Source organism: Plasmodium malariae, assembly GCF_900090045.1.
Source record: "Plasmodium malariae genome assembly, chromosome: 11".
Lineage (NCBI taxonomy): Eukaryota > Apicomplexa > Aconoidasida > Haemosporida > Plasmodiidae > Plasmodium > Plasmodium malariae.
The window spans coordinates 181,235-205,551 of NC_041785.1; the positions used below are offsets into that span (position 1 = coordinate 181,235).

Below are 24,317 nucleotides of genomic sequence, written 5' to 3' on the forward strand. Positions count from 1 at the left end.
TAAGACTTATTCTAAATAAATAAGCTGCATTTAGTAGAAATATATAATGCATAAAATTTATTTATTCATCAATGTAAGTCCAAAACACTTGTATAATGAGTATCCAAAAAAATAAAATATATTTTATTATATACAATAACATTAACAGAAAATATGAAGGTATAATAGTATTGTGCTTTATTTTTCTATTGTACATATGTATGAATTTTTCCTAAATTTAGTTAACAAAAAATTTCTGAGAAATTATATTTGTCTTATATATAATTTAAGTAATAAAATTATTCTTTTTTTAATATGAATTTAAGAATATTTTTTCCTTTTACTTGTAGAATTATATTACATAAAACAAAAACATATGATAAAATTAAACAAAAGTAAATGAAAAAAATTAATGATATATTCAAAATCTTTAAAAATAAATTTTTAGAAAAATAAAAAATAACATAAAAAATTTCATTATATCTATATTTTACTTCCTAGTTCGCAATTTTTCTAACATATTTAATATTATATTATAGAAAAATACTAGATAAAATATTATTTGGATCAAATGGTCTAATATTATCATGTTTCACCACTAATTAAAACATTGTGTACATATATATATGTATTCGTAATTAATTAAGAATACTAAATCAATAATATATTTTCTTAAGTATCTTTTAGAATTAATTTAAGGACAGTAAACATATTTTTCACATAGTCAGAAATATTTTAATCATTAATTTTTTATCCCATAATTAGGAAATACAAAACATCATTTTATAGATATCTAACATATACGATGTATACTACGAGGACATGTCTAAATTGTTTTTTTATTCTCCATTTTACAAATATAAAGAATGTAAATTACGAATTATAATAAAATGTTATTAATGAAGTACATTGTATCTCTACATTACGCAGTTATTTATTACATGCGTATTATTATCCCATTTCTTGTTAATCAATGAATATTTATATTTTGTTTGTTAAATTATATATTCGGTTAATAACCATTCATTAATCTTTATATAATATTATTCGTATCGGATCATTCTATTAGACGTAACGTGTATCACTATATTTTAACATGAATGAAAAATAAATTATTATAGAATCTTATAATTTTTTTTTTTTTTCATGGCTCACTATATATGATCTTAATATTAAATATATATAAAAATTTACTCCACTTACGGTAAAACATAACATTATTATGTTATAAAAATAAAAAATTCAGTATTAAATCAAATAAAAGAAGTTTAATGAAATTAATTATTTAAATAAAAATGGAAAAAAAATTAGGAAATAACATAATATATATATAACTAAAAACAAAATTTGATGCAGGATCTTAGTATTCGCATAAATATTAATATTATGGGAACCGGGTACCAAATATTTTACTATATATTTATCTAAAATATATATAATAAAGTAAATACAATTTAAAAATATAAGATATAAATTTAATATATCCCATTATTTCATTAAAAAAAAATATTTATTAAGGAATCAAACAAAAAAACTTTGCTCAAAACTCCATATATAAATATGCTAAAATATAACATATAAAAATTAATATATTTTTTATATAGACGTTACTGTCTTGCTAATTTTATTGAATCTTGTATTAAATATAACTTTCTTAGAGATATTCTTAAGCAACAATAAAATATTATATATAGGGGAAATATTTTTAAAATAATAACTTTTTAATCTTCATATTTCATTCCTCGTTTTAGCTTTTATATTTTTCTTTACTTTACATTCTTCCTTTTCTTTGTTCCCTTTAGGCACCAAAAATTTTAATAAATTTGTTTCAAGGATATGGTTTGACTTCTTTTAAATATTGTTAAAGTATATTTTTAGTATGTTCTTATCAATTTCTAAGATGTATTATTCTACGATTTGATCAAATTTGTATACGTTATTGACACTATCTAAGGAATTCACATGGGTATCATTTTCTCTTATCCATTCTTCCAGTACTTCTCTAAAAGTTTCTTCTTCATAAGCATTAAATTTATTATTTTTTCTATTCTCTAAAACATCGACGTTAATATCAATTAAGTTTTCCTCATTTTCTGGTCTAATATCTAAGTTTTTTCCTGTCATACATTCATTTATAGAATTATCAAAATGTGATTCCATATTTTCTATATACTCCTCAATTTTACATTCCTCTAATACCATCATAAATACTAGTATGCACAGTTTTTCTAGTAATTTTTTTTTAAAGTATTTATATAATACTTCATAATTTTCTTTCTTTTCCAATTCTTCTTTATTCATAAATAATATATCATCCTTTCTTCCTTCATTTTCATATGTATCTATCATATTATATATTTCCTCTCTCAATTTTTCAAACAAGTCCTCTTCCAAATATTTTTCTACAATACTACCCTTCCTTGATACCCAACGTCTCCATATATCTTTTTTTCTTTCTAAAAATAGATCTTTTTCATTTTCATTTGAAAGATATTTTCTTAATTTTTCACTATTTTTTATGTATGATCTTTCTTCTTTCCAATCATTTTTCAGATTGTTAAACCAATCCTTTTTTCTCAATTTTTCCAAAAATATTTTATTTCTTTCCATCCATTTACTCCATAGACTTTTTTGTTTTTCAATTTCATTGGTACTTTTAATATTATCCATTACTACTTCATCATCTTTTAAGTAAGTGTAGGTTCCATTTTCTTTTTTTGTTAATACTTCTTGGCATATTGCTAAAAATTCTCCTTTGTTATATTCCCATTCTTTATTTCTGCATTCTTCCAGTATTTCCATATGTACTTCTATAATAGTTATGGATCTGTCCTTTTTTCCGTATGATACATTTTCATTTTTGTTCATATTATGTTCTTGTATTTTTATTTTTTTAATGATTTCTTCTTCTTCATTTATTGGGTGTTCCAAATGATTATGTCTTAAAAATTTATTTCTGTTATAATAGGAAGGTACTAATATTCTCAGAAATTTAACTTCTCTTCTTTTTATCTTTTTCTTTTTTTTAAACATACCTATTAAAACATACTACAATTTAATAAAAATATATTTATAAAATAAAATATTACATTAATTACAAGTTTGTGTTATTTTTAATATTTTATTTTATTTTACTTTAATAAAAAAGGAAAATACTATAATAACTAGAAAGCTTGTTAAAATATAAGATATGTGGGAGTTATATTGATTTCCTTCTGTATCTGCAATATCTTTTAAAATTTATATATTATTTAGTATAGTTATTTCAAAAATATAAAAGTAAGTAACATAAGCGATACCTAGTCTTTTAGAGGGTGTAATAAAAACAGAACTTGAATCAGGATTTAATGCTTCAACAGATGGTATAGTAGTTATATGACCAGTAGTTCCTCCTAATCCAAGAGTTATTGGGCGTTGTTCTACAGGATCAGATTCAGTCATTGAAGTAGGTTGTTCAGAATTTTTAGGAAACATTGATTTTCCAGCTTCTTGGATTGAGGAATCTACAGCTGATCCAGGTAATTCTCCTGCACTTATAGTTTCAGATGTTTGAAGTGATGATACCCCTGAAGATGAAGCTTCTTCTTGTAGTGTACTTTGATTTTCAGACGCATTTCCTCTTACTCCTAAGGATATGTCTTCTCCTTTTCCTTCTCTTCTTATCTCTTTTCCATCTTCTTCTTCAAATGGAACTGAAACTGAAGGTAAAGTTTCAGAAAGTTCACTATATATTTCAGGATTCAGCAAGTTATTAATTGGTATTGAAAATTTCAATTTCCTTTGTTCAGATGAGGAATTTTTTTGAATGAGCTCTGCTTTTCCCTCAAAATATTTTTTCCTATCATTAATCCAAATATTATATTCGTTAAATATTTGCATACAGCTCTGATCATTATTACAACTATATGTATTATTTTCGATGAGGAATGGTTTTAATCGCCTGAGGTCTCTAATTTTTTTTTCATGAAAATCTTTTACTTCATAACTTAATTCCAAAAGATTTCTCTCATTCTGCTCTATAATCATAGGGCATTCCCCATGCCTAGTTAGATCTTTATATTGAATTTGATACCAATTCTTTAGTGCTAGGTTCCATTTAGATTGATCAAGATATTCGGGTGCGTGGTTTCTCTCAATTATATAATCAGCCAGATCTAAGCAATTTTTTCTAAATTCTCTTTTATTTTTCTCAACTTTTAAGGAAGAAGTTATATTTTTAATATGTTTTCCTATGTTTCTAAATATGGGATTTAAAATATATTGCACTGACGAGTAACCAAATCCATGCAAACCCTAGATTCAAAAAAATTATTAGGAATTATTTAAGCCTTAATTTTTAATTAACTTATCTTTTGTTTTTACCACAAACTTAAAAATTGGGTATAAATTTAGATATATTAAAAAACATTAAATTTTACCAAATCCATGATGAAGCTACATTATTACTATAGGTAATTCTAAATAACTATCTTAACTAACAATAAAATTATATAACATTTTATTTATCGATAGAGTAATTTTAAATTCTAATATATTAATTAAATGAAATTTTAAAATTATCAACATTACAGAAATTTATATGAGAATTATAAAAATTTTTAATACATTAATATTTATTTTATATTCTTGATATCCTTTTTGTATTAAAAACTTATGCCACAAGAAGGAATATATTCTAATCCTAATTTGATATTAAACAAATATAAGTATATGTTTTTATGTAAAATATATACCTCTTTTACAAAGAAAAAACCCAATAGCTAATAATAAAAAATTACAACAGAAGTAACATTAATAAGAAATACATCATTTATACATAAAATTAACAATAATATACGTAATATAACATTTTTTTTTTTATTTTTTAGTACTAACGCCTATATTTATATATATTTTTACGTGAAAGTAAATGATAACTTTTAATCTATTACTTGTTCAGAAACATATAATTTATAAGCAAAATCGTTATAAGAACTTATAGTATGTTCCTCTTTATTGTCTTTTGTAATTTATTTTTGATATAGGTCGTTATAATGTTATAGGTTTATAAAAAAATTTTTATATATACTTTTATCTATTGATAAGAATTAATAATATATAAATTATACGAAACTGTTGATATACTTGAGGCAAATATATGGAAATAATATATACAAAAAGGTCTAATCATTATATACATAAGAATTACCTAAATTTAATTACTTGTGGTAAATATTATGAAATTTAGTAGTTTTAAATTAGTATAATTTATTATATATAAGTGTTCTACTGGATATATGTGTTGCCACATTTGGATACGAATGATTCCATTAGGACTAAATTTTAATTAGTAAAATGGACATTAACGTATATTATTAATAAAAATTCGTTTAACAACTTATTCAAAATATGAAAAATTATTAGGTTATACTTACAAAGAAAATAATTATACAATATGGTTAAAAAAAAAAAAAATTTTGTTAGAACATTACAATAAAAAATAAAATTATTATAATCTCATGTAAATGGAATATTATACGAAATTAAACAAAAATGTTGAAGTTTCGTAATAATTTTTCTCATATTATTAATTTAAATGTTCAAATAAATAGATTAAAATTTGTTATTTATTTTTTCAGTTTTTGCTGCATTTGATAACTATATGAATATACCTCTTTAACACTGTCAGTAAATATTATTTACTATAAAAAATAAAAATATTCATATATTATTTTACAATATTTTTAAGACATGTATTTACAAAAAAAATTACAGAATAATTTAAATGTATTATATACATTATATATTATTCCATTACAATGTAAATTTATATCTAATTTTAACACTTCAATTGAATTAAGTAAATAAAAGATTAAAAATATTGAAGAAATTATATAAAAAATATATATTAATTAATAATTAATAATTAATAATTAATTTTTTAATAATTCTTTCAAGTATTCAATTAAATTTATTATAGTTAAGTTTATTCATTCTATATAAGATTTATTGAAATAAAGCATTTTTAACTTTTCAATTTATCTATATACAATTTTTTGTTACTTCACAAACACAATCTTTTTATTTTAATCTCTTACGATATTTGCAATTTTTTTTTTTGAAATATGTTGTTTAATAACCGTATACATTGGAATATATATAAATATAATGTTATTGTATTTTAGGATATTATATATTTAAGTTGTAATTGAATACATTATTTACATACTTAACAAACTTAAAATTGTATTTGAACATGTACAAACATAAAACAATATATGTTTTTCCCAAAATAAATTTAGATTATGAAAACAAATAAGTGAAATTTGCTTTCAAAAATTTATATAACGAAATTTTTTTTTTTTTTTAATGTATTTTTTATGATTTTGCTTTTATAAATGATCAAAATTATTTTATCGTATCGAAATTTATGCTTCACATTTTATTAAAAGTAATGAAAAATTAATAAAAATTCAAACATATTACTGAATATTTTATTTTTTTGTAGCATCATGAATATATTATTTATTTAAAAAATAACATTTAACATTAAAATAGATTTGTTTGTCATTTAAACATTTCACATTAAACACATCAACGGTATTACATTATATATTAAGCAGCACAATTTCTAGCTACAAATATACTAAAAAACAATCCTATATAATATTTTTCGATTAGTTCATATAACACAATATAATTTTCTCATATTTAATTTGTATAAATGAAAAATTTAAGTAACTTTCATATATATTATTTTAAAAAAATACACTTAAGTATTAAAATTTTATAGTTCATATTATTTCCTTCTGCAATTTGTCATTATAAATATATTCCAATAGTTCAAGCAGTATTAAAGCATAATATAGTAGAAAATTATAACATAAAAATTTATTTTTCCTTAAATATTTTTTAATTTTACGTTTTATTTTTTAGAAATACAAGTAAATATAGAGTCTACTAACACTATACAAGAAATTTGTCTATATGTTTGATTTTAGTAAAAATTCAATAAATTATATCCCCATTATCTTAATATAAAATATTAATAGTATTGTTAATATTCAATTAAAATTTTTTAATGACATTGGAATACATATTTTTGTTCTCTATAAATCTTTTTAATATAAAATTATATTTTATAGTATTTGTATTTCAAATTTTGGATTACAGACTTTATGATATTTTTGACAAATATATAACTATAGTACAAAAAACATAATTTATATATTAATTCTGCATTACAATATATTATATACTCTATCTATTACAAACTTTTAGTTAATTTAATCATAATTCTGTTTACATTTAATCGTTTCTATTCGTGTTACACTTATTCAATTAATAAAAGTCTCTTTTTTACTATCCATTTATATATATTATGAGATGGGTTACTTAGAAGAAATTTTATATATCCTTAGTATGTACATACTAAACAATAATATGAATATTGCTTATACAATAAAAATTAATGCTTTTTTATATTCTCATCCTATGTATTTCATAACTTAGTCTTTTAGTAAAATACTTGTTTTTTAATTAAATATTTTCTTTTTTAACCTTATTACAGTAGTTTATACGTTTCTTCACTTATCAACGTTTTATAATTCTGTTAGAATCATACACTTATATATTACATTAGTAGTTTTATTATTAAAAATAAATTATTTTAACTTTTTTTTTTTTTGCATTCTTTTAAAATATATTTCATTAAGTTTATTAAGTTCTTTTTTTATATTCACAAAGATATGTGTTATTGGAAATTTATAAATTAGAATTTTGTTCTGTATATATTGTTTAATATCCATTGTTACACTAATATATACCATGACCTTCAGAAGCATTTATCAGCATTTTACCACTTTGTTCACCTGCACATTTCGACATCTTTTAATTTTTTTTTTATTGAAAACAACATCATTGCCAAGATGGAAAAAACAAATATTACTAAGAATTACATACAGAGAGAAACAATTCTAATGGAGTAATAAATAATTATCGTTATTTATTAGGATTGTAGAAACGTGTTCACGTTTTTAATTAGAATGATATATAGTGTAGTACAAAAGGAAACACATGAAAGATATTGCATTAAATATTAATCTAATTATGGAAAATTAATAAATAAATTAACACCTAGTAGCATAAGGTTGTTTATATGACAATAATCTCTATAATAAGTATTTTACTGAAACTAAAAATGAATGAGATTCAGCAACTTCATGTAGTTCATTAACATATTTTAACTATTCTACACTTTTAAAGTTAGATATATACTTTTTACGAGTTCCATATTCATTTAAAAATTTTTGCAATTGATTATATGAATTATTTCAATTTTGCTCAGCATATCTATTTATATTACTATTATATAATTAATCATATTTTTCATTATAGATGCGATAATTATACGTATTAAATTGATTCATAGTAAACTTTTTATAATCATTAATACATATAATTTATATTAAAATATATATTAAAGAAAAACATTTTAAAGTAATCTTCTTTTTAGAAAAGTGTAAAAATAGATATCTTCAAGTTATGTTTGAAGCCCCACTCTATAAAACATTATATTCCATAAAAATCGAACATTTTATTTTTTGTATAAATTCTAATATATAGCTAGCATAAATATATAAATAATACTTTAAAAATTGTTAATACTATTTTATATATATTTTATTTTTTATGTATGTATAATTTAGCAAATATAAAAAAGACTTAATGTGAAAGGTTTCTGAACTTTATGCCGACGTACATATAAGAATGCATTTTCCTTATATAATATATACTCAATAAGGAAAAAATATAATATTTTATAAAGATAATAAATCATTTTTATAGTATTCCTTAATATATAAAAAACATAAATAAGTTATTCAAATATATATATTTTGTTTTATTAAAACATCCCCAAAAAAATATTTAGGAACAAGGATTTTTACTAAAATAGAAAAATCCTCTTTAAATGTAAATGTTTAAGGGAATTTCATTATATACAACGTTTATTTTTATTCCGTTTTGTAAGTTACATTTGTATTATTATGAATATATAAAAATGCATTATTATTTATTTCATTGTAAACATCAGCTATATGTAAGATAGTTAGAGAACCTAGTTGTGCTAAAAATTAATAAAAACCAAATGAGCGCTTCCATAAATGCTATCGTAACAAAATTATATATATATTAAAAAGATAATAATATATTATTTTTAATTATTGTAAATTTTTTTTTTTTATTATTTTTTAATTATTCATTTGGAAGAATAATATTTTTTTAAGTGAACAATAGTATAATGTATTTACGTGATTATAATTAATATTGGGCATATAATTTTTTTATATTTATTAGAAATTTGTTTTTAATACATAATGAATACAAATATTTTTGCATATTTTTTCCGTTAAAAGTATTCTTAATAAAATGTTATATATATATATATATATATATATATATATATATATATATATACATACTGGAATATCATTAGTCCATTTTATACGAAAATTCCACTTATTTAATATATATATTTTAACATTAAAATATACTATTTAAGTAAATTAATAAAATAACTATCGTAATATAGAGAAATATCAAATAATTCATAATAATATTTACTATTTTTTTCATTTACTTAAATTATATGTTATGTATAAACTGTAATGTTATGCAATAAATTTTATAATATATTAAAAATATAATAATAAAGGATACATCAAAACAGTAAGATTTTTCATATATATATAAAACAATAAAAAAAAAAAAATAGAGGAAATAAATTGTTTTATATACACTTGATAACAATTATAATAATGTTCTTCCAATATACTTTCACATATTTCAGAAAATTATATTTTCTTTTATTTTGCTACCTAATCAAGCACTATTACATATATATTATGTACTATATTTTCCACATATCTTATACATTCAAATGAGATATTTTAAACATATAATATCTTTAAAAATGATGAATTATTGTCACATATATTCCCATGTACAATGTAATAAATAAAAATATTTTTAAAAAAAATGAGATGGAATGTAAAGGATTAAAATATAAAGAATAGAAAAAAAAAATAAAGATTGAGTAAAAATAAATACAAAAATTACAAATAAATAAAAACCATTAATTCTTTAATATAACAGATTGGTTATACATAATTATATTACATCAACCACTAATTCAAATAATTATTTACTAAAATTTATTAATATATATATTATTTTAATTTCTTGCTTATTCATTATCTTTTATATGCTTGTTTCACAAGAAATTTTAAAATAAGTAATAATATATTTACATTAACAAATAATAAATTATATTGCAATAATATTTTTAAAAAGTTCTGTGATTTCATTTATTGATTAATATTTAAAAATATATTATACGCTAATACTTAATTTTGTCATTCTAGATCATAAATGAATACTTAATAATAGTCTTAAAACGATTTTTTCATATTCATAGCAAATGCAGAAAAAAAAAATAAAAATAGAAATAAAATTAAAAAAAAATTTTTATGATGTATTTATTAGAATATATATATGAATAAGTACAAAAAAACATTTATGAAACTTCAATAATGTTGTATTATTTAATTTAATATATTATTGCATTTACGTGAAATTTAGTATTATTATTTTTCATTACATAGTTATAATTCATTTTACGATTTTTTAGACATGTAGTACGAATAACGTTCTCACAAGTATATTCTAATAATTTTTCATATATTTCATAAGCATTCAACATTTTATTCAATAAATAATATACCTTAACTTATTCTTTATTAATTAACATTTAGCCAAATGAAATCAATTTTATTCAAAAGTGGTAATAGACAAGTACAGAACATACATATATATGTATATGTATGATAATGTATACTATTTAAAATTATTTTGTAGCATAATGTATAGCATAACTTATTAAATTTTTGGTAGATTATTTTCATATATTATTAAATAGATTAAGTGCATTATAATGTTATTTACCATTCTCAAAAACAGAAACAATATAGTATAATTTATATATTATTATTTCCCATTTCTATATATAAGGTATTAAAAATAAAAAACCGTTAACAATATAATTACAATGTAGTGCCCAATATGGGAAAAATGATAAATGTAACATAATAACAAACATACAATAAGTGTTAATAATTATCTGGTTTATAGATTATTTATTTTCCAAAAAAACTTGAACAAAAAGAATTGTTTACCTTAATACACAATAGTATTTATATACTTTATTTTGCGTTAAAAAAAAAAAAAAGAGCCAAAAAAAAAAGCAATAAATTGATTAATAATACTTATATATAATAAATTTTAACTTATTTTACATTTAATTTATATGTAATTTTTTTTTTGTAAGTTATTGGGATTCCTTTAATGAAGGTCATATAAATTTTATACACGAAAATATACCTTATCTCATTTAATTTCAAAACATGTATAGGATATATATTAAGTTGTTTTATATTTATTTAACGTAAAATAATATAGAACTCTCAGAGAATAAATAATAATAAATTTATTTACTTTATATTTCTAATATAAATTACTACGTAGCTCATAAATATGTAATTGCTTTTAATACATCTTCATTTTTAAAATACGCTACTGATACAAAGTGTACACGATTAATTTTCTTTAAGTTTTTTATTTTCAACGAACTAGAGCATCAATTAGGGTCATTATGGAAAATTGTATACCTAAGGTAATATTCCTTTTTTTTTTTAAACTATTAAATTCATACATAAATTACTTATTTATGATAAAATATGTTACAGTGCAATTAACGTAAAACTTAATACTTAGGTAATTTTTAATAATTCTTTTAAATTCAGAATTTCACTCTTTCTGGAACGGCAGGATTTGGGCTAACCCTCAGAGAACCATTTACGACTATTAGAACTTACATAAAAAATAAAACTAAATTCTTAGAAACGGCAAATAACAAAGATTTATTTAGAAATGAATGCAAACAATTAGCTGATTATCTAATTAATAATATGTCTCCTCCTCAGGGTACAAGCCAAATTATGTGGGAATCCTTATTAAAGTTTTGGTTAAATCAGTACTTTAAGGGTATAACTAATTATGGTGGATGCCCCATGATCTTAAAAAAAGAACATAAAGAACTTTTAGAATTAAAATATAAAGAAGAGGATTTTTGTAAAAAAAGAACTATAGATTTGAAGGAAATAGAGAACTTAAAAAAAACTAACTCAGGTAAATGTGAAACTATATGTTTAAAAAAATGCAAAGCATATAATGCATGGATTATAGAGATGCAGAAGCAATTTGAAGAAAAGAAAAGTCTCTTTAAAAATTGTTACACAAAAGAAAGTCCCAAAAAAAAATCAAAAAAACAAATCCCAGAACCAGTATGCAACATATTGGATCAGAATACATTTAAAGAACTTTCTGAATGTATAACCCCGAATTCAGTAGAAACTACTGAAAGTTTACTTGAAACAGAAAGTAAAGGTTTAGAAACTCAAATTCAAAATACAGATCAAATTATACCCAAATCTCACGTCCAACAAGAAACAGATGTGCAAGTTACACCCGAACATCCAACTGAAATTGAATCACATATTTCACAACCTCCACCAGAACATATTAAAAGTGAAGTTTCAGAAATTAAACATTCAACTAAAGAAACTGAGGATTCACAATCTTTAGCAGATGCATCATTAGAAAAAGCTAAAATTTCTGAAGATGTACATGTAGCATCAGAAGATACTAATGAATCATCACCTCCAACTGTTCAAGACATGCAATTATCTCCTGATCGTGAGAATACCCAAACAACTGATAAATCATCGATATATACCTTAGAACATAGTCCTCCTCAAATACCCCATACTACAGGTATCACTAATTCTACTTATATTTCTACATTTGCAATAACTATACTAAATAATATATACATATATATGTATAAAATACAATTATAGGTACGACATTAAATCCAAGAGATAAATATACATCATCTATTTTAATAAGCTTGGTAATTATTATTATATTTTCTCTTTTTATTAAAGTAATATAATAATAAAGGCTTAAAAATATGAAAATCATTTATTTATTGTAATAGCTTATTTTATAAAAATGTTTTTCTTATACTATAGTTTGCTTTAACTGGAATGTTTAAAAAAAAAAAAAAGATAAGTAGAAGACATGTGAAATTTCTGAGATTGCTTGTACCTTCATTTTCTAACAAGAAAAGTAAAATTTTTACGGATGATCCTTTAGAACACACAATATATGATGATGAAGAAATTATAAAAAAAATAAAAATAAATGAACTTACAAAAAATGTAAATTTATCAAAGCGAACAAGAGACAGATCCAAAATCATAGTAGAAGTACATATGGAAGTACTCGAAGAATTCAGAAATAAAGAATGGGAAAACATCCAAGACGAATTTTTAGAAATATGCATAGATGAGTTCACAAAAGAGGATAATATAACCTTTCCTAATTTAATTGATGATGATCTAATAATAGAAAATATTAAATGTATCAGTGATATTAAAAAACAAAATATTCTATGGAATAAATGGATACAAAGACATAAAAATCTTTCTCAAAATCTGAAAAAAGACGATTGGTTTAATAATTTGAAGGATGAATGGAAAAGAGAAGTATCTTACATACAAGAAATGGAAGAAATAAAAAAGAAATCTTCAAATGAAAATCAAAAAGTTTCATTTTTAGAAAGAGAAAAAGATATATGGAGACAGTGGATATCAAAAAAGGGTATGATTATACAACAACATCTTGATCAGTACTGGAATAATGGATTAGCAGAGGAGTTGCAGAATATCTCAGATGAATATGTAAATGAAGATACTAAAAATTATGTATCACTATTAAATGTAGAAGAATTGAAGCACAAAGAAAATTATGAAGAATTATATAAATATATAAAAAAAAAATTATTAACAAAGCTTTGTATTCTCGTGCTTATAGCAGTATTAGAAGAATGTAAAAAGGAGGTAAACCTTGAAAATAGGGAATCATATTTGGATAGATCCATAAATGAATGGAAGGGAGAAAGATATTCAAGTAAAAAACAAGAAATTACAGAAAATATAATTGAATATAATAACAATGATATAGAAAATAAAAGAAATGAGGAATTTGATGCTCATATATGGAAAGATTGTTTCAGAAATGAGATAGAAGATTGGATAAGAGAAGATGATTTATATGCAAATTCTATAGTTAGTGATAGAACAGTAGACAAATCGGATGAAATAGCAGAAAAACCGTTTCTATAAATTCATAGGTATACTTCCATAATATATTTAGATGATATTTAAGAAAAAAGGCTATTAATGAAAAATATTATTTAAATTTTTTAATGTCTCTAAATAATAAAAAAAATAAATATAAAGTAATACGTAATATAAAGAAAAAAAAAATCATTAAATATGAAGTTTGAAATTGAAGCACTTCAAATATATTACAATTATATATACATTTTTTATTTCTGTAATATTAACCATTAAAACAATATATTAATACTTGCTTCAATAAAAGTAATAAGATATTAATATACCTATACAAAAAAGCAGTTAATATTAATATTTTCCGAAAAAGTTAAACTTGGAAAAAATTATAATTTGGAATAAGGAAACAAAACAAAATAAATAAATTGTAACACTATTCTTGAATTAATACAATATTATTACAAAAATTTCTATAATTCTATTTTATCCTATTACTTCATAATATGTAGTTATTTTCACATTTAGAAATATATTTATTTGTATCTTTTTTACATTCCCATAGTTCGACCGTTTTATGTTTTAATTTATATAAAGATTTTGTTCATAAAAAAAAAAAAAAAGGAAAAAAAATCCTTATGAAAACATAATGATAATTTACAGAAAATTTATATTATAAGTTACATTAAAGAAAAATGTATGCTATATACTTGATGAAAACATCTTAATCTGTTATGAGTTAATTGATGTTTGCATATTAATAGCGTTCATTTATTGTATATCTTTAAACATTTATCTGTTAGATATATTTGTGTTCTTTTAAATTATTTATTTTTTCTCCAAATTAAAAAATTATATTTAAAAATTCCATTTCTTAATGACGAAATTCATTTTCTCCATAATATATATGGCATAATAAACGAAACACATTCACATATATATATATATATATATTGATAAAAAAAATATTTTTTCATTCATAGGAAAATAGGAAAAAGATAGCATAAATCATTTTGCTTTATATTTTACTACAACTGTAGGAGCCATTCTCAATTAGGAAGTGTTATATAATAATATTTCTAAAGAATTGTATTATTTATTGTATTACTTATAAATTGCTAAAATGTAAAATAATTATTATTAATGATTTATAAAATATTATTAAAAATGACAACATTATAGTAAATCATGGAAATGATGTATCAAATCCATTTTGCAATATTATTATTCATTTGCCATTCTATGCTATGTCATATAAATATATTTTATGATATTATCATTTTATGTCCTCACTAAAACATGATATTAATTAGTTTTTAACTAAATATTCACTTTCATATTTAATAAGTTAATTTTTCCTTTTAAAATATAAACCTCTTTTTACCTTTTTGCGCATATTTCAACAACCATAAAAAGTTTGATACCCATAATTTTTATAATATTTTACTTCCTATTAGAAAATTTTTTTTTTTAAAAATATTCTAAAAATATTAATTAAAATTATTTAATATTACAATTCTTACAATATATTAATAAATAAAAAAAGTTTTTATTATAAAATTTTATTAATAAAACAAATAATATTATTGGTATTAACGTATAATAGTAAAAAATTATACAAGCAAATTGTTATTCCGTTTTCTTTAGAATTATTAAAATTCATACCAAACAAAGAGATATATAATAATTTTTTCTTAGGATATTTCATTATATTTATTCTTATCTTTTAATATCATAAATATTCAATCAGTAAAAAATTAAATAATAAAAATATGTAAATAATGTTTCTTTTAATTAAACAAATTGTGTCAAAAATAATGGCAAGCATCATAATTTATTTTACAGAACTTCGTTTATTAATAAAAAAAAATTGTACAAAAAATATAAAATATGAAGCAAAAAATAAAATAAAAAAATGAAACAATAATTAACATAAAAAAAAGAAAAAATAATTAAGAAAGTTAAAAAAATTAAGATATAAAGTAAAAAGAGAATAAAAATAAAAAACTAAGAAGAATATATATAATACATAAAATAAATTCAGAAAATAATAGAAAGATTAGAAAAATAAAAAACAAAATTAAAAAAACTCCTAAAATTTTGAAAAAAAGTGTAAAAAAACCTAAGGAAAGTATTATCCATTTTAAATGTTAAAAAGTTTTTTTTTAATTCTTTATTATTATTCTCTGTATAATTGTCAATTATGTTTAAACCTAATTTAAGTATAAATTCAATATTGTAATTTTTATTTTTTTGTATTTTTTTCTAATTTAATTTTTATCTTCATTTCTAAATTATTATATTTATTATATTCACATAATTACGCAGAATAATATTTTCATAAAAAAAAAAAATTATAATAACAAGAATGTTAATAAAGAGGTAAGGGATTTATTAATAAAACATATATGGATAATATTGATGATATACTTATATGTTAAAAAGTAACGAATTGGATTACTTATTATAACGCTTGAAATTTTATCTTTCTATCTATATATATATATATATATACATATACATGTTTAGTTTAAGTTTTACAATAATCCTATATTTTATTATTATTTATATTTTAAAATTAAATTTAAAAAAAAAAAATAATAAAAAAAATAATTAAATATTATTAAAATATTGTAAGTTGACACAGGTATATAAATAAATATTTAATTACATTTAAGTAAATATAGGTGTTTCTTTATAGAATTGTTTTAACCTTATTATAAAAATTATAATACTTAATTTTTTGGATCCATATTTTTTTCATTGAAAAATTTTTATTTTATTATTTTTTTTTAAATAGTAATTTAAATACTTTTTGTAAACCATTTTCTCATGTTCCGCGTTATTTTTATACTTATTATTTTAGAGTTTATGCTTTTGTAATTTAATATATTTTATTGGAAATTAAATAATATAAAATAAAACTATATATTATTAAAGATGAATGGACTATTCTTTTTTATATTGGCTTCTGCTGTCATATTTAAATTATCATCAACTAGTTTAATTGATGGTTGCTGTAGTGGGGTAATATAAAATATTTCAAATAAATATATTTAAATTTTAGTTAATTCTACTTAAAAATTATGTTAATATAAAAAACATATATTCTTTTTTATATTTTATTTAGATATTTACTGGAAAAACGAAACCTCCACTTTGTAAATCTTATACTACTTCTGAAGATATGCCAACAGTATATTTAAGACAAACGATAGATAAAAACATTTTATCAGAATCACGTAAAGCATTTGATTGGGAATTATGGTTGAAGAAACAGGAAAAAGAAATGATAGAAGATTTTGAAAAGGAAAATGATGCTTGGTTTAAAAACAAAGATAAGGCATTTAATAATTTTTTGAACAAATTAGAGGAAAAATGGTCGCATTATAATCCCAGAATGCACGAAGAATATCAGACAGATCTTTATGATGTATGTTCTAATTGGAGTGACGATGAATGGATAGAGTGGTTCAGAACACGTGGATTAGATTATATAATATCAGATTTTGAAAGTTGGTTCAACGAAAATATACCCTCCTACAATAAAATTATGAGATCCAAATTTATTAAGTTGAGTAAAAGGAAGAAATATGAATGGGATGCATATCCAAATAGATTTTACGAAGCGCGTTATTGGGTACATTGGAATGAAAAAGCTTTATATGAAGATCCAGATATTAATATAAAAGTTTCAGCCTATTTATATTGGATAAAAAGAAGAAAAAATGAAAAGAAACAGTGGGACTGTTTAATTAAGCGTATTAAAAAGAAATATGTAGATAATAAAATCCCAGCGTTTACACAGTGGTGCGAAAAAACTACGGAGGCTTATAATAATTGGTTATTATACTTTTATATAAATTGGATAGAAAATAAATACTGGAATTGGTGGATTAAAGAAAAAAAAATGAAATAGACTTGTGAATAAAAATAATAGATATTGTATAAAAATGAACGGAATGTAATTTCAAAATTTTCTTCTATTTAATTTCCAAGGTAGATATTTCATCAAGCAAAAATGAAGGCTAGGAGACAGACAAATACGCATAATGGAAAATATATAAAATAGAGATTTATAAATTAACTATTTTTCATTATAGAGCTATGTGAAGTGAATATCTTATATTTTTCTTAAAGGAAGAAGATGGCTATTCTAAAAAAAAAAAAAAGTAGAATAAAAATAAAGCTGGATCAATGAAAACAAAAATTCAAGAGGGTAGTGTTTACATTTGAAAAATCACATTAAATCAAAACATAGAATACTTATATAATGGTAACTGTAATTTTAGAAACCTAAATAAAAAATCACAATTTATTTTTAAATTCATTAGCATTTATTGTATTTGTGTTTAAATAGTGTTTATTTTTTTACATTCTTTTTTGTTATTGAATTTATTTAGTATATGTAAAATATAATATTTTAAAAAAGTACTTTTGTTTTTTTCTTGTAAGTTATAAAAATAATTTAATATTTATAATCATTTATACCATTATGTGTTTTTATTATACAGATAATTCTTAGTTATTACTATATTTATTTCCATATATCATAATCATACTTCTATAATTAGTATATCTCATATAATTAAACACTTATCTTTAGATTTAAATTTATTAGTGAGAATATAAACATTTCATTGTACAATTAAAATTAAAAAAAAAAGTATATAAATCCTCATTTGAATAAATTTTTTTATCTCTTTAATATTAAAAAAAAATTAAATATAAAAAAGTGTACTTTGCACCTTATAACATAAGCTTAGTTTGTTTAATTTGTAAAAGTATATATATAAATTACCCTGAATTTATTGACATAAAGGTTATTATATTTTTATTAGATAAATAAGAGTTAATAATCATTTTTAATCATAATGTTGCACATTATGACATTTAATAATATTATTCAAAATTATGTATATGAAGTTTTTGTATTATTTTATATAGTATATATTGAAAGGATTACACGCTATATATTTAACCATTATTATAAAGGATTAAAATATTTAAATATTTTCTAGTACATTTTTATATTTATTTTATTTATTATACTTCTGGAAGATGCTTTTCAATTGAATATTTCTTTTTTCTACAGTTGCAGAGTTAATATATTATCTAAAATTTTATTATTTCCTTTTTTCTTCATTTCTTCTAATAAAGTATCCCTTTAAAAATATATTTCATTGTATTACCTCTTTACATACAAATATATATCCTTTTTTTTATGTTTAATTTTTAATAACAAAAAATAAAAGGCAATATTTTTCCCTTTTTTTCTCATTTTCCAATATATATTGTAGCGCAATATTCCATATTAACGAAAAATAAAAAAATTGCATAATTTAATATATAAATAAGTATATTCTTAGACAAAACATATATATCATGAATTAATTCATACATAAACCAAATATTACGGATATAAATGGTGGAATAGTTGGTGTGTTATGGGAATGGCACGTAATGATGACTTTTGTACATTCATACAGAAAAAGTGACTGATAAGGGGGGAAAGGATTCGCAAAGAAGCGAAGCAGTAGAAAAAATTGGTAAGTAATTTACAAAAATCATATTTAATTAAATATTTTAAAAGTAGAGAAAAAACAAAAAATGGGTAAACTCCTTTTTTTAATTAATGGAAGTATTTTTTTGTTAAGAAAATTAGTAATAATAAATAAGGAATTTTTAACCCCCATTTAACAAAAGGCTATAAATTAGAAAGAAAATAGGGATAAAACAGACAAAAGTATATCTAACAATAAATATTAAAACACTTATAAAATTTTCCAATATTTAACTACTAAAGTTAATACATTTCATGGGTATATTATTAATGTTCTATTCTTATGATACTGTGATTAAGTTTCAGATTTTATAATATAATAACATACAGAGTACAGGAAATGAAATGGAACACTTAAAAATATGTTAGTCATTTTTTAATTAGATATTTGTTATAAATGTTCCATATATTAAAACAAGTTAGTATAATTTAAAAAAAAATTTTAAATAATTCTATTTTTAATAGCATATAATCTGCAAAATTATATTTCATTATTGTAATGTTTAGAAGGTACTGAAACAAGCACATAATTCTTACTATAGTAGGATAATAAAATAAAGTTATACAAAAATTTATCTAAAAAAAAATTGACAAAATTACATAAAATAACAAAACTTGTAACATATATTATTAGTAAAAATAAGTATTTTACTGTTATTAATTCAATATTTGTGTCACATTAAATATATCAAGAATTCAGTATATATAATGTAATTATTATTCATTTATGAAAGTAATTGCAAGGATATTATCACAAAATAAAATTAGAAGCTTTGATATATTTAAGCCAAATTAAATTAAAAATATTTATATTAATATAAAAATTTATTTAAGCTATATAGTTTATATATACCTATTATATAACTATCATTTCAAATGATTCAACATATATTTTGTTCCGTAAATATTCAATCATGGATATAATTAGTAATATGAAATAATATATAAATAAAATATAAATTATAAAATATTTTTTGGGCATTGAACTCAAATGTGTTTAATATAAATATCCAATAAAATATATTATACTAGTCAATTATAAAAAGATTTTATAAAAAATGTTATATCATTGATAATTTGAAAACTTTATATGTTCTCATAATATTCTCTCTAATTAAAAATAAGAAATACTATTATATTAAAAGATTAAAAAAGTGAACATACAACAATGTTACATTTTTTTAACAAAATGCTCAGAATGTTTTAGAAAATACAGATAAAATTAAACAAAATTACTTTTATATAAATTTTCAAAAACAAACATGAATATATATATTATATATTCCGTTTCAACATATTAATATAAACATTCTAATTCTTATAATGGAGATTTTAATGTTAAGTGTTACAATCTAAATAAGTAAAAATTTTACCTATTCATATCTGATTAAATATAATTCACAAATACCATTTTTCAATGAGATAGAAAATAAAAACTTTATATAATATATTTTCAATATAATATACATTAAAAAATTTATTAAGAATAGATTCAACACTATAATTAGAAACAATATCAATATAATAATTCGTTTTTTCCCTTCAATTAATTATGAAGTTTCATAATACACAAATTATTAAAAACTTATTAATTTTCCATATTCAAAACGATATTAATTTATTATATATTTATATATTCAGAATTATTCAATAAGAACAAAACCAAAGGATTTTCAAGAATATTTTTTCATTAAATATATTCTGGTACATACATCTCATAAAAATATTATATAAAGTAAATATTAATGGTTTTTTAATGTAAAAATATATATTTATATATATGACAGTTAAGCACGATATGCTCACATAGTTTTATTAAATACTAAACAAGAAATGTGTATTGTTAATACAAAACAAACAATATTTTTTCCTTCAATTACCATAACAAATAGTAATTTTAGTATAAAACAGTGTACAGAATAGGAGACACTAATTATTAGTTAAAATATAATTTAACTGAGTTCTATAAAATTATACGAATAACTATTATTTATTCACTTCAAAGCACAGACATATGTTATTCACAGAAATCTATTTATATGTAAAAATATAATTATTATAATATGTATATTTAGTTAAGCTTACATTATACATTAAAGTATAAATTGGAAGTTATTTAAGCGTTCAAAATTCACAAATATCGAGAAACATATATTTATATTTTTGTTTATCAAAAAGACTAATTTAAATATGAATTTATAATATTTTAGAAATTATATCCATATATATTAAGTATATCAATAAAAATATTATAAATATTACTTAACGTTAAAGACTTAATTGGAGAAAAATGTATATTTATTATTATTCATTTTACTCAGTTATCAACTTAATTTTATTATATTTTTCATTATTTCTTAAGATTTTACAAATTCCTTTTACAAGCACAATAATCAATGTAAGCATTAGTACACTAAATAGTGATAAATATATAGTGGACTTTACGGTTTGATCCCACGATTTTACGGCTTCATATAAAATTTTCAATATATTTGTTGTGTCCATCCCTTTCAATGCAGTATCCAAAGACTCCAAGTTAGATAATTCTGGTAATCCTATTCCAAAGAATAAAAAAATAACAAACATAGCAACTATATATCCGTAATTTTTAAATTTTATTTTTTTTAAAGCTATATTACAAATTCTCCTTTTTTTTTCAAGAAAATCATCATAATCTTTTTTCTTAATCCATTTTTTTTCAAAATGGAAATGTTTTCCATCAAACATTCCATTATTATAATCTATTACTTCTGTATAGTGTTGTGCCTTATTTAATAAACTTCTATTTGATTGTTTGCTTCTTCTATTAGCCCCTTTTGCATTATTAGATGTATTTTTATATTCAATGTCTTCATTATTTGGAAACTTTTCTTTTAAGCATACAATATTTGGATACATATCCTGTTTACATTTTGCTAGTATTCTATAATTACTTTTATGTAATATTTTGCCGGAGTTATATTTTCTTTCCGTGGATTTAATAAACACATTCTAAAAACATAAATATTAATTTTTAATTTGAATAAATAAACTAATAATAAAATACTATGTAAAGAAAATAAAATGCGAAAAATGTAAATAATAATAAATATATATTATATTATTATACCATATAATTGTTAAAATTCCATATCCATGAAAGAACGATAAACGCAAAACTTTTAATATTATTGTTCTCATTTTTTTATCTATTAATTAAATTTTTAATATTTTAGTTTATTTAAAAAAAAAAAAAATTAACAATAATATAATATAGTTCCAACGAAAAATGAAGCTACATTTATTTTAAAATTTATTTTTATTATTTCTTCATAAATAAAGAATAAAATTTATATGACTATAATTTATTATACAACGTATGAAAAGTAAAATAACTTTAAATGTATATTATATAACCTTTACATTACGTTATTTGAAGATGAAAATAACCTACGTAAATGTAATATAATTATAATTTATTCATAAATATTTAAATATGTAATTATTTTAATGGAATATACTAAATAAATTATATTTTTGTTAATTCGTTCAACATGAAATACGAAAAAACATATGTATTTTTTCATGTAATTTCAAAAAATAATCCATATACATAGAATATGGAACATAGAGAATATAGATAATATACAATCCAATATATTAATACAATATGTACAAATCATAAAGATATTTCCCACTAAAAATTTTAAAGGTATAAATATTATATTGTCGAAGGATCTATTTTTTATTCTTATAAATAATTATTATTATAATAGTAATAATATATTAAAGAATTACTATTTTTCGTCATGTTAAACTTAGCAGATACTTTATTATCATTCGTATGAACATAAAATGTTTTATAATATACCATATAATAAAAAAAAATGAATATATTTTCTACTACATGATTTATCAAGTAATATATATTTTAAAGGTAAATAGAAACATATTTTTTTACTTTTGTATAATAATTTATAATTAAATTGAGTTTATACCATTATATCTATATGACAAAATCTTCTATATAAATCTATATATTTTTTTAAATTTATTTATTGATACATATATTTAGATAAAACATTAATATATTTCCACAAAAAAAAAAAAAAAAAATACTGTCACGGTAGAATTATTCCTTGTATCTTTACATATAACATATTCCACACATGAAATAAATATTTTAATAAATTATAGAAATACATAATATTAAAAAAAAATAAAATAAATAAATAAATAATAAAAATAATTCATTCTTTTGTTAAATCACGCATTATCAATATTTTCAATATTTCAATTTTCAAATGCTTACAGATGTTATTCTCATGTTTTGTAGGTTTTAAGAATTCTTTAAAAAAAAAATTGTTTATGGGTTCATTAATTGAATAAATAGTAATTCGTAATATGTAAATCTTACAACTAAAACATTTTCTAATATTATATTATACCCTTTAATTCAATTTATAAAAAATCAAATTTAATAGATTAAAATCACCTACAAAACAGCTTCATGGAGAACATTTTAAATAATACTTGTTTAATTAAACATTTAAAAAAAATAT

General features: G+C 19.9%; 4 protein-coding genes across 4 annotated transcripts; 2 read left to right on the forward strand and 2 right to left on the reverse strand.

The window, feature by feature from the left end:
* Nucleotides 1-1,884: 1,884 nt before the first annotated feature.
* On the reverse strand, nucleotides 1,885-4,406 carry PmUG01_11012900 (STP1 protein; the record flags this gene model as incomplete). Its single annotated transcript, XM_029005774.1, has 4 exons — nucleotides 1,885-3,027; nucleotides 3,115-3,200; nucleotides 3,279-4,272; nucleotides 4,398-4,406. The coding sequence occupies 4 exons, from the start codon at nucleotides 4,404-4,406 to the stop codon at nucleotides 1,885-1,887; spliced, it is 2,232 nt and encodes a 743-aa protein (XP_028862330.1).
* Nucleotides 4,407-11,668: 7,262 nt separating this feature from the next.
* PmUG01_11013000 (STP1 protein) lies at nucleotides 11,669-14,264 on the forward strand (the record flags this gene model as incomplete). Its single annotated transcript, XM_029005775.1, has 4 exons — nucleotides 11,669-11,689; nucleotides 11,820-12,849; nucleotides 12,936-13,021; nucleotides 13,110-14,264. The coding sequence occupies 4 exons, from the start codon at nucleotides 11,669-11,671 to the stop codon at nucleotides 14,262-14,264; spliced, it is 2,292 nt and encodes a 763-aa protein (XP_028862331.1).
* A 2,889-nt stretch (nucleotides 14,265-17,153) lies between these two features.
* On the forward strand, nucleotides 17,154-18,132 carry PmUG01_11013100 (tryptophan-rich protein; the record flags this gene model as incomplete). Its single annotated transcript, XM_029005776.1, has 2 exons — nucleotides 17,154-17,240; nucleotides 17,344-18,132. 2 exons carry the CDS (start codon nucleotides 17,154-17,156, stop codon nucleotides 18,130-18,132), a joined length of 876 nt encoding a protein of 291 aa, XP_028862332.1.
* Nucleotides 18,133-22,089: 3,957 nt separating this feature from the next.
* On the reverse strand, nucleotides 22,090-22,956 carry PmUG01_11013200 (fam-m protein; the record flags this gene model as incomplete). Its single annotated transcript, XM_029005778.1, has 2 exons — nucleotides 22,090-22,767; nucleotides 22,936-22,956. 2 exons carry the CDS (start codon nucleotides 22,954-22,956, stop codon nucleotides 22,090-22,092), a joined length of 699 nt encoding a protein of 232 aa, XP_028862333.1.
* Nucleotides 22,957-24,317: the final 1,361 nt, after the last annotated feature.